Source organism: Triturus cristatus, chromosome 3_2 (genome assembly GCF_964204655.1).
Source record: "Triturus cristatus chromosome 3_2, aTriCri1.1, whole genome shotgun sequence".
Classification (NCBI taxonomy): Eukaryota; Metazoa; Chordata; class Amphibia; order Caudata; family Salamandridae; genus Triturus; species Triturus cristatus.
Genome location: NC_140584.1, coordinates 190,796,998 through 190,809,237, shown reverse-complemented (window position 1 = coordinate 190,809,237; position 12,240 = coordinate 190,796,998). Strand labels below are relative to the sequence as shown.

General features: G+C 40.8%; 1 protein-coding gene across 2 annotated transcripts in view; it reads left to right on the top strand.

Annotated features, from left to right (window-relative positions):
• MARCO (macrophage receptor with collagenous structure) overlaps positions 1 to 12,240 on the top strand; it is a 199,564-nt gene that overhangs the window by 105,837 nt on the left and 81,487 nt on the right. For both annotated transcript variants that reach the window (XM_085647468.1, XM_085647469.1), the window contains exons 5-9: positions 9,082 to 9,144; positions 9,266 to 9,373; positions 9,568 to 9,612; positions 10,992 to 11,099; positions 11,196 to 11,249. In XM_085647468.1, coding sequence (XP_085503594.1) covers positions 9,082 to 9,144; positions 9,266 to 9,373; positions 9,568 to 9,612; positions 10,992 to 11,099; positions 11,196 to 11,249 — 378 coding nt within the window. The remainder of the gene's footprint in view (positions 1 to 9,081; positions 9,145 to 9,265; positions 9,374 to 9,567; positions 9,613 to 10,991; positions 11,100 to 11,195; positions 11,250 to 12,240) is intronic.

Below are 12,240 nucleotides of genomic sequence, written 5' to 3'. Positions count from 1 at the left end.
ATCTTTATCCCGAGTTTGTTCTTCTTCACCTGTCTGGTTCTCTCTATTTTCCTGTCTTTCTAGTCTGGTTCTGCTTCTTGTTTTAACAATCACCTCAGGTATATCAACCACTGGTATCAAGTCGTCCTGACTTGTGCTTGGTTGTTCTTGGTCAGCTACTTCAGGATCTGTTATTCTAGATCCTTCAGCTGCACAACCTTCAGCAGCCTCAACTGCATGAGTTAATTGAGGTCCCTCTGCGTCAGGAGCTGGTACTCTTTTGGTATGACTGGCATGTATCCAGTTAGGTATACCTGCACATTTTACTGCTGTTGTTGTAACCAATATAACCTGATGTGGCTTATCCCATCTGGGTGCTAGGCATGACTCTCGAGTGTGATTCTTCACCACCACCCAGTCACCGGGATTCAGATCATGTGCTTGATTTGGCTGCCTGGCAACTGCGTCTTCTCCAACCTGGTGAGAGACAGAACGCACTAGGTCAGCCAATCCTTTGCAATAGTCTAATACCAAATCATCAGTTATATTCAACAGTTTGTGCCCTGGTATAAATGCTTGTCTCATTGCTCTTCCCACGATAATTTCATGGGGACTCAATCTTGTGTTTCTGTCAGGAATACTTCTGAGTCCCATCAGAACAAGAGCTAATGCACCTGGCCATTCCAACGAGGTGGATGCACACACTTTTGTCAGTCTTGATTTGATTGTGCCATTCATTTGTTCTACCACTCCAGAAGCCTCTGGGCAATATGCACAGTGCAGTTTTTGTTCATTTTTAAATGCTTCTCAGATCAATCGAATTATTTCATTATTAAAGTGAGATCCTCTATCTGATACCAAAGTTACTAGAAAACCACATTTCGGAATTAGCTCCTTCAACAGCAGTTTGGCAACTGTTATGCTGTCATTTTTCCGAGTTGGATACGCCTCCACCCACAGGGAAAACAAACAAACAATAACAAGAACATACTTCAGTCCTCTGCAAGCGGGTAATTGGACAAAGTCTACCTGCAACCTCACAAATGGTCCTTCTGCTTTTCCAATTTTTCCCCAACTGACCACTGTCTTCCTGCCTGAGTCTATTTGTTGACATGTTAAACATCTCTGGCAAAGGCTCTCTGCGACAGCCCTAAATCTCGGATTATACCAATCCTGTCTAAAGAGCCTGATCATGCGTCCCTGCCTATGTGTGTGTCTCCATGATACATTCTGGCCAATTGTGAAAGTAAACAATCTGGCATCACTGTTCTACCATCGGGATAGATCCACACGTCGTCCTCTGTTCTTCTCTGACATCCTTCTTTTATCCACTCCTCCATTTCACTCCTTTCCACCTCATCCTGCAGTTGTCTTACTTCCTCCTATGTTTCTATTCCTGAGAGTAGCATAAGTTGGCAGCTGATTCCACTTGTTTCAATTTTCTTGTTAACTGCCAATTTATTTCTGGCACAGTACTGGCCAACCTGGTCAGCGTATCAATTACCAGCTACCACATAGTCATCTCCTGACTGATGTGCAGCACATTTGACCACTGCCACTTCTTTTGGCTATAAGTAAAAATGGTTACTTTCCAATTTTTCCCAATTTTGCAAGCTTTAATCAGAGCTGTTATTTCGGCTACTTGTGCAGATTTGACTCCTGGTAAAGGGGCTCTTCCTGTATGTCTTGGCAGGGCTTAGTGCAAAATTCAGTCACATCCAAACAGTCATGCTCAACCTCATCTCTTACTTCCTAACCATGTACATCTGGCAATAGTGTAGCAGGATTTAGCATAGTACAACTGACCACTGTCACATTCTCGGCTCCTAAAATGATTCTTTTGTATTTACTCATTCGACTAGGAGTAAGGTACTGTGTTCATGTTCTTGTTAAAAGAATCTCAACTGAATGTGGAACATACACCTTCACAGGATGTCCCATCACAATTGACTCACTTTGTTCCAGACTGATACAGGTGGCAGCTACTGCTTTCAAACATCCAGATAATGCTGGCGCCAACAGGGTCCAAGGTAGCAGAAAAGTATGCTACTGGACGTCGACTTAAACCATGTCTTTGTTTTAAAACTGAGAGTGCACAACTTTCTCTTTCACAACAAAATACTGCAAATTATTTTGTGTAATCTGGCATACCTAGAGTGGGGGCTTCACATTCAATTTTGTAGTCTCACAAATGCTTCCATGCTTTCATCATTCCATCCTTCTGAGTCCTTTGCTCGTTTTTTGGTCATTTGTATTAAGGGTTTGGCTAACAACGAAAAACCTGCAATCCATTGCCTACAGTACCTCACCACTCCAAGGAACATCGTAATCTCTCTTTGGGTCTGTGGTAACTGCAAATGTTTTATTATCTTTATTCTTTCGGGGGTCACTTTCCTCACTCCTCTTTCTATTTGCTGTCCTAAATATCTGACTCCAGTTCTACAAAATTGCAGTTTCTCCGGTGACACTTTATGTCCATCGTCAGCAAAATGATTTAATAGGGCAATCGAATCAGTGGCACAATCATCTTGCGACTTTGATGCGACGAGTAAGTCGTCAATATATTGAACTAAGACTGGTTTTCTGGGCATCACTAAAGTTTCTAAACACCTTTGCCAAATTTGATTGTATATCGAAGGACTTTCTGTGTACCCCTGAGGGACTCGATTCCAGACTAAGATACGGTCCTCTAACAAACAAAAAGAGATACCGGCTGTCAGGGTGTAAAGGGATGGAGAAAAAATGCTTGGCATAAATCAATTACAGTAAAGAATCCTGCATACCAGGGTATCTGATATCAAATCACTGCTGGAACAAGGCTCTACAATTTTTTTGATTTTTCGGATATCTTGGACTATTCTATATTACACGCTAGGTTTCTTATTGCCAATTATAGGCGAATTACAAGGACTGCTCATGATTTCCTTCAAAATGCCTTGTTTAATCATTCGATCAATTTCTGCTGCAACACCAGCCTTAACTTCAGGACTCATTTTGTACTGTTGAGTATTTGGATAAACTGCACCTTCCTTCACAGTCACTTTCACTGGGTCTACATTTGGCATCAACCCTACTTCTTTTCCTGTAAAATCCCACACTTCTGGGTTCACTGTCGTTTTTAATTCATCAGGTAAATCATCTTTTGTCATTAATGAATACATCTCGTCTACCTCTATGCCTTGTTTTGCTAACATTATTTTTTAGATCCCGTCTTCATCAGGGGTCTGATTTGCAACACCATCCGGTGTGCAAAATATTGTGCAATTAATTTTACACAATAAATCTCTCCCTAGTAAGCTTACAGGACTCGAATCACACACCACAAACTTGTGCATTTCCCTGAAGTTGCCAATTCATACCTCCACTGGTTCTGTAATTGGGGTTCTGATCTGTTTATTGGAAACGCCTACTACTTGGATGGTTTCTCCCGAGAGGGGTAGGTTTGGAATGGCTGCTGTTCTCACAGTAGCACCAGTGTCCTACAAAAAGGTAATATCCTTGACTTCTACTTTACCATCAATATATGGACCTGACAGATCTACCGATAAGGATGCGCCGAGTACGCACTCCTCTTCCTCCCTCCTCAGGCACCATCATTGTTCATCTCCAGAAAGATAGCTATTCTACAAAAGAAACTGTGAAGTTACAGAATTTTACTTACCACTTTCTCCTGGACATCCGGTGTCCGCACTGTATTTTGCTCTGTTCACAAAATTTGGCATAGGGGCAGGTGGCAACTGACTCCATGGATTTCCAACCTGTTGCGGTTGACTCATTATCACCTCATTCTGCGTTTGTGAATTTACATTTTGATTTGGGCCATTATTATTCTTAATATTTTTACACTTGTTTTTCCAATGTCATTCTGACCCTGTCCTCTCACATGATCATCAGTCTGACTATTTAATTTAAGCTCTTGATGTTCTGCCAATTTCCCTTGTGCCCACATCACTTTTTCCTCCAGCTTTTTACGTCTATTTTCAATATCGTCTCTGCAATACTTGGCATATTTTAAGATTTCATCTATAGGTTTTGCCTGCCAGCACAACATGTGCTGCTGAATTATCTGGGAGATATCTGACCTTAAACCTGACACAAAACGATATACAAAATGACCCATGCCTTTTTCTCCGATATTCTCAAAACTGCTATACTGCTTGAACACCTGTAATAGACGCTCATAATAAGCATGTACAGTCTTGTTTATTTCTTGTGTTGATCTATCTAGTTTGACACAATCTGTTTCTATTGGTGGGATTTTCCCTTTCAAGAAAGTGATTACTTGGTGATACTTCTTCATTACCTCTTCTGAAGGGGCTCCTGTTTTCTCATCTCTTGGGTACTCTTCACTAGGCCAATCAATGGTGATTTTACATTCTGTCCATAAATCAACAGGCACCACTATGACAAATAGATCATACAAATCTTTCAACAAAACCTTTGAAACCTCCACAAACCTTTCAACCTGTTGGTACCATTCAACGGGTTTATCTCTTAACTTTGGGAAATCGTTAGTAAATGACAAAATATCTTGTCGATTCCATGGTACATGTACATATCCCCCTCCTGGAACTTCTCTCATAGGACACAATCTTACTGCCTTTCCTGATTCTTTCAATAAAAATTCAGATGTCGGTCGATTTGCCTGTGCTTCTTTCTTTTTCCTCATCCACCTAGCTTTCCATGTGTCCAGCTCTCCCCACTTTTGTAAAATGTTCATTAATTCCTTAATTTGTAATTTCCTTCCTGACATATTCATGTTTTCCAAATCTTTATCAGAAAATTCTGCTCTATATGGCTTCTGTAGTACTTTCAATCTCCCTATTTCAATTCCCATTTCGGAAGCAAGATCTGTCAATTTCTCATGAAATGTCTTTGCATTTCTAGTGATGCTTCTACAAATAAACAATAATTCCTCTTCATTGCAAGCATTTAATCTGTCTAATCCCACATTCCCAGCTATAATTTCTTCCAATTCCACTTTCAATTTGTAAATATATAAAATCTTTATTGGTTGTTTCGGCTTGTCCATTCCCTGTGCCCATCTTTCTAATTCTTCTGGGGATACTATTGTGGCATTTTTAGTTCCTGTAGATGTTTCTAAGTGTATTTCTTTTGAACAACTAGGTGCAACTCTTCTTGGGGTTTCATTTATCTGTCTTCTTATCGGTAAATCCATTAAGGAAATTACTGAATCACATTCACTGGCTTGATCATCAATTATTATGTTTTCTTTTCTAGGTTTGATTGGGGGAGTTGTCATATCTGTCAGTTTATGACAGTTCACTTTATCCCCATATAATGGAAAAGCTGGACCTATAGTCACTGGTATAGTCAGTGCTTCAGGATGTGTATTCAATTGGGTTATTTTCTGTATCAGTTCTTCTCTACTCTTATTCATTGCTTCTCGTTCCTTTTCCTGAAGTACCCTTCCATTCATTGGGTCATATATAATCTGTCGAACCAAAGGTGTTCCCAAGGCTGGGGCACTAGGAGTAATTCTGTTAGTTCTTTCCTGATATGGCGGTGGGTTTTTCATTAAAATATCTTCCATAAACTCATCATCTGACTCCCCACAACCTGTCATTTCTAAATGTTTAGTTTTTCCTGTACACTTTCCTCCTGGCTGTTCCTCTGCCATTAATACAGGATACAGTCCTTCTGTAACCATTGCTTGTCTCCATTGTTTCATCTGACTCTCTCGTGATTCGCGCATCTGTCTAGGTAAAAATCCTCTATAACTTCTGCTACTTCTTGATCTGTCATGCTCAAATGACTCAGTTTCCCATTCTGTAATATTGCCTAATACTGCGTTAATCTAGGTCTGGGCTCTAATTCATTCATCCGCATTCTCAAAATATGAAGGATTCTCCTATTGAACGTACCGTTTTCTGGGAAAGCTAACACTCCATCACTTTTGGTATACTCTATCCAATTTTCTAACCACACACAGGTATGATAGCCTCTCTCCATCATCATAAAGTATGTAGGTGTCTTTGCGGGTGGAATAAGAATTCCTTCTCTTGTCTTAATGGGTTTATCTTTCTTGAAGTAATTTTTAATTTTCTGCATAAATTACATCTTTCTCTTTTCTCCGTACATTTTTGTTGAAGATCTTTTTATATATTCGTCTCTGGCAAATCCTAAATATCTCCTGTCTGGGCAATTCCCTATTAGTGTTGGATCGTATTTCCACATACAGACTCCACTATCCAATACTATTACAGCTTCTATTTTGACAACCAATTAGATCCTTCCTCACACTCGAGGTTTGACCAATCCCAGCGCGGCTTCTATTCTTTTGACCAATCAAACTCGGGCTCACGCTATTCGTCTAGCCAACACTAGCGCGGCGTTTTTGTGACGTCAGTATCACTCCTTTCTACTGACCCCTCCTTTACAATTCCGCGTCAGTAACAAGCCCACTGTTTCAACCAATCCCAGCACGGCCCTCTGTGACGTCAGTGCCACTCCAGCAACTAACCCCTCCTTCTCAAGGTAACATGAAAACTTATTATCTTACAATTTCCTTAAAATCTTCATTAATAACAACATAAAAAACATTTGCTACTCTGTCTGTTCCACTAAAAACAAAAGATGGTTGTTTTCTTTTACTACGAGTAAAACCTTCCGCCTACTCTTCACACACTGTGAGTAAAACCCTTCCGTTTACCCTTCACTCAAGCTCCGGCGAACCTGTTACTCCTTCAGCATTACCCTTTCTAGGTGATATAACACCAAAGTTTCACCAGCGCACTCCTTTGCTATTAATCACTCACACTTGTATACGAAAATAGTCCCTAATTTAACACTGCCAGCCCTGTGTAGCTTTTCAGTGCTATTCCAACAGACGAGTAACCTCACTGCAGTGTGGCTTCCATTCACCACCCGCTATTCACTTCCCGGGAATTTCCAGACAACATAAAAAAATGACAAACGGGTTGGTTAAAACATAAATTAATTATCGATAATCACCAAACTAGCCAATAAAAACCATAGCTCTACTACCAGAAAACTGATCCAGCGGGTTACCAACCTCAGATACTCAACTACCATATACTCACCTGGGCCCATAAACTCACACACAGTCACATAGGCTAGTAAATCCCACTGAGGTCAATTTTTGTGATTACTCTAGATTAGTTACCTGCTATTTAACTCTTTCACTGAACAAAAAGGTCTTTCCTCTGGTCAAGGGACCTTTTAGTTGGAACTAGTTGATGGTGAAATGACATCAATCTAATTTCTTTCTGGTTTGAAATATTCACAGACTCAGGAAAGTTTTAAATGTTTATCTGGTTAATTTCTCCAGGGCAAATTCATATACAGTAAGATCTCCATTTCTACAAGGAAGACAGACAATTTAATCAATTAGGTCAATCATCTATTTAAAAAATATTACCAACAATGACAGTATCTGGAGAGGAGAGATGGAGAGGAGAGAAGAAAGAGAGCAGTACAATGACATACTACACAGAAATTACCTAGTATGGTGTGGAAACCAACCCCTTGGCCAAGGAGCTGGGAAGGTGCCCTGGGACAGATCAGGTGACAAAGCTTCAGGACAGGTTACAGGACAGGATAGGTGACCTCTTCTAGATCCAACGCCTGCGTCGTACCCCTCTCTGACACTATCTTCCTCCTTGATTCTTCCGCAGTCTTCTTCTAATTCTGATTACGTTTACGATCTCAGTTCTGCAATTCGATTATTCTTCAGCATTTGTTCAGCTCTCGGACAGCATCTTGGTCTCTCAGCTTCTCAGCAACACGAGCCGACTGCATTAACTAACTAACTAAACTACCTCAATTATACTCGCCTAATGGCATGTACCACCCCTTAATGTTTTGACTTTATGAAACTCCTAATTCTGATTGGATAGGCAAGGGGGGGATGATCATCACACCATGCTAAGTTTAATCATTTTCTTTACTTCTTTGTTTAATATTCCCATTAATTTATTTTCCCAAGCTTTATTTCCCACCCGTATTCACATTTTTATCAACAACAATATATACATTTAACGTTCACTTCCATTCAGCACTGCGGATGTCCATCAGGTTCCCAGGACATGTTACAAGTTGGATTTGGACGGGTTTCAATGACTTCTGGCTTTTTGTTTCTGTGCCTGGGTGAGGAGTCACGTGAAGTATTTGCTTTAGCATCGCACGGAGGCCCACATGCGAACTAATAGAGAGGTCAAAAAGAAACATATTAAAATCAAAGAAAAATGATTGCACTGTATACCACCTATTTCTACTCTAATCCCATTTACTTTTAACAGCTCTCCCCGCATTAGCATTTAGTAAATAGCAAGGCAGATGCTTAGCATATGAGCTTCCAAGCGGCCATTTTAGATCCAATTGCGCAGCTGCAGAAAATTCCCTCCAAGCAACAGATCGTCATACTACGTAGATGTAGTTGACGCATGCGCAGTATAGTTTCCCGAGTTAGCAGCCATCTTAAGTTTCACTTGAGTTACTTGTTAGAATAACACATATGCAAGCGTTGTTCTGGCTAGAATATGGAATGTGGTGCATATTAGTTTACACAAAACATAATTAATGCTGTGTTAAAAGTTATATGAGTGGATCGCATCCGAGCAAATCTCTTTTACACGAATCCTTGCTCCATCAGCACCAGCACTTGAACATATTGCCTTTAGGTTCAGAAAATAAATGCACTTTATTATGTTAAATGAAATTAACAGTTTCCTATAGTCGCATTAGTACTTTAAATTGATGACGCCCACCAGCTTAGAACAACGTACCTGGTTATGCTCTGTCATGCTGCTTATTAACCGAGGGAATTTATTGTTGGTTTAGCTCTCCCAGAAGTAAATGGATTTATTGTCATTGTCTTGCAGAACAACTACTGTACAAGCTGTGAATATTTTTATTGATGATCTTTTATAATTGTTTTTATGTCTATATCAATTGTGTATAAGGGAACCTCGTTGATCTGTATTTGCAAAGATTTTAATTAATCAAGCAAAATAAATATTACCTTATCTTACCTATGCTTTAGCCTCTATTTCACATTTCTGCAAGTGATCTCCAAAATCAGTAGGAATTATATTTCAATTTGTGTATTTTTCAATTCAGGTGACAAAGGAGAGCGTGGATATTTTGGCATACCCGGAATAAAGGGAGAAAAGGGGGCTCAAGGTGAGATCTCAAATCCATATTCTGTAGTATTTTTTTCTTTTCTCTGACAATCTAGAGCTCACAAATTTAAAGATTAAAGGTCCTACGATTAATTACTCATCTTCTTTGAAAACAAAAACAGGTATTCCAGGAATACAGGGGGAAGAAGGAGCAATGGGAAACACTGGACCTGCAGGTCTAGATGGCATTCCAGGACATCCGGGTGAAAAGGGGGACCCAGGATCAGACGGTAGGTAGTTGTCCACTGAACATTAATTTAGTTCAAATCAGAAGATTATTCATAAAAGAGAGCTGAAACAACATTTCCGGATTTACTTCTAGATTTTATTCGTTCTTCGAGCTGAGTGATCAAACTAAACTGTATTATCACAATATACCCAGTAATGTTTTTATATTAAAGCTATCATCATATGTACATTGTAGGTGTCAATGGCCAAGATGGATTGCCCGGGCAGAAAGGGGAGAAAGGTAAATAGAGACACGTCGATGCGTGCCTTATGCTATAAACAATTGCATGTTAATTGTAATATCAGCAGACTTAAATTCATGCACATCCTTCAGCATATTCCAAGACATGCAGCACTGCAGCTTCTCTTCTCTAGTCATGAGCCTGTTCAACACAAATGTGCCACAAAAACCCAAGCACACACCACAACTGTAGCGCAGCAGGTGTTGGCTGCAGACAGTGAGATTGGCATAGGGAACTGATGCTTATGGTATATGATAAAAAATCAAACGTTCACTAAAAAAAAATTAATTGAGCCTTAAGTGAAGTCAAAGGTTTGGTTCTAAAATCTTAACGTAAATTTAAATTAGAAAAATTTGGGAATTCACTTGAGGTGGAATTCTGATAGCAAATTAAAATGTGAAAACCCCAGAAATTCGCAGGTTATGGTCATGAACGCAATCCATAACTAGCACAATAGCGATGCAAGCCATTATATGCACACCAAAGGACATGTTTATTATCTCACAATACTTATACATACGTTCAACTATATATGTGTCCATTCCACTGCTACAGTGTAGGTACAGTGTAATAGGGTCAGCCTTTGTACCCAATCTCTTCTTGGCCTCTATGTAATGCCTATATACAGGATAAGAGGAGAATATTTCTCTGTGCCCATACTATCCTAGGTCATTTGCCAGTGACCACAGAATAAGAGTTGCTATCACAGTAACAATTCTATCATTTGCTCCTTTAAAGTGGCCACTTGCAGTGTAAATTATGAGGTCCGTTACTGTATCTGTGCCCATTCTGTTCTTGGCCTCTTTTGTTGGTTTTAGTAATTGGGCTTCCACCACATTCAGAGTCCATGCAAATCCAAAATGGTACTCTATGCCCATATCGCTGGGGGAAGTGGCGGGTTTTAGGGGTGGGGGGGGGGGGGTGAATTACACACAAAGTGGCCGGTGAAGCCAAGCACTGTATCAAACTAGTCAGTGTTTTTTGCACCGTGACTGGTTTGCAACCAAGATTTCATTTTCGATGCACATGCTGCTCTATTTAGTTGCACTGCAAAATGCACATTCACTAGAAGTCACACAAAACTGCCGTCTTGTTATTAATCATGATGTAGGAGGCACTTTACCACCTCTGCATTAGATGTAATCATATCATTTTGAGTAAATACATTCAGGTGTGCCAGTTGATATTTTGTGAAATCTAAATGTGAATTCTCACTTGTAAATCATGCAATTTCTGCATCTAAGGTGAATGTGCTTGGGCATATGGTTGAGAGAATGGAGCCCACTGTGTCAAAATGTAAACTCCTTTCAAACAATAGACTTTCACACTACATGATGTTTCATAACTTACACTCATGTTCTTTTACATCAATGATTAGGTGATCCTGGAGAGAAGGGGTCCGAAGGCGCGCCAGGTGTTCCTGGGATGCCTGGAGCAGCAGCAGGGAAGGGCGAGGCAGGCCTCCCTGGGAGGAAGGGAGATGCAGGTACCTGGCTTTTGTTAGAACATTGTTGCATGAGTTCTGACATCATGCCTGTTCAGTGAGGCAATTCCCTACTGATTGCCCTCTTTTCTATTTCAGGAGCTCCAGGGAGGACTGGACCTCAGGGCCCTAAGGGCGATAAAGGAGATACAGGTAACAGAAATAGACCATGGTTCTGAATCCAGCCAAAGTGGGTGGACAAGTTTATCAGATGTATAGAGACACCATGAGGACTGGATGACGTGGACACATAAAGACGTATCAGGGATTAGAATGGGATTTGGTGGCAGCCGACCGAAGGTAGGTCTGTCCCCCAGGGTCTTTGCGGAAGTGGTGCAGTCCAGAGCGCTGCACGGCGGGTTGGGCTCTTTTTGGGCTAGGTCATGGCCCAACATATATAGGGCGCCCCCTCTTCCCCAATGGATATGGAAGACTATGTGTTATGGATTACTTGATACACTGGGGATCTTTCCTGATGCTATTACGTAAAAAACCATGAATGAAGTGCAAATCAAATCAGTCTCCACCTGGGAGAGTGAGACAGAGGAAGAGAGAATGCTAGAGAGTATTATAGACACATATTGCTTTTGTTATGCATGGTTTTCTCTGTCAGCCAGCCGCGTAGACAGCATATTCTAAATCTGGTTATTCATTGCTATGATTTAGCAACAGTGGAAAACACAAGTTGTTCCCCACTTTTGCTGTTCCATAAAGGGATTCCAGTTCATGCTGACATGGGTCTCAGAAAAGCTGTTAATGTGGCGTTGGCTCTCTGCTCCAATGGAGAGAAGAGGCAGAGAGGAGAAGGGAAGGCTCAGAGGGTGGTGGGGTTAGGGGCAAGAGACAAGGTTTTATTTAAACATATTTCGGCAAGGAATGGGTGGGTGAAAGAGAGGGAGGATGGGTGGCAGGATAGCAGTTTTATTTTAAATGTCGGTGTGAAGAGGATGGTAAATACACAGGGTGGTGAGGGTGGGTTGAAGGGCACAAGACATGCTTTTTTAGATATTTGGTTGAGTAAAGTACTGCTTGGCAGCCTCAGGACACCAGATGTAACACAGGGCAGGGGTTTGTGGCAGCGGAAGCCATGCTGTGTGGTGCATCGACCACTGCATAGCTGTTGAAAGCCGGGGCAGACGATTTG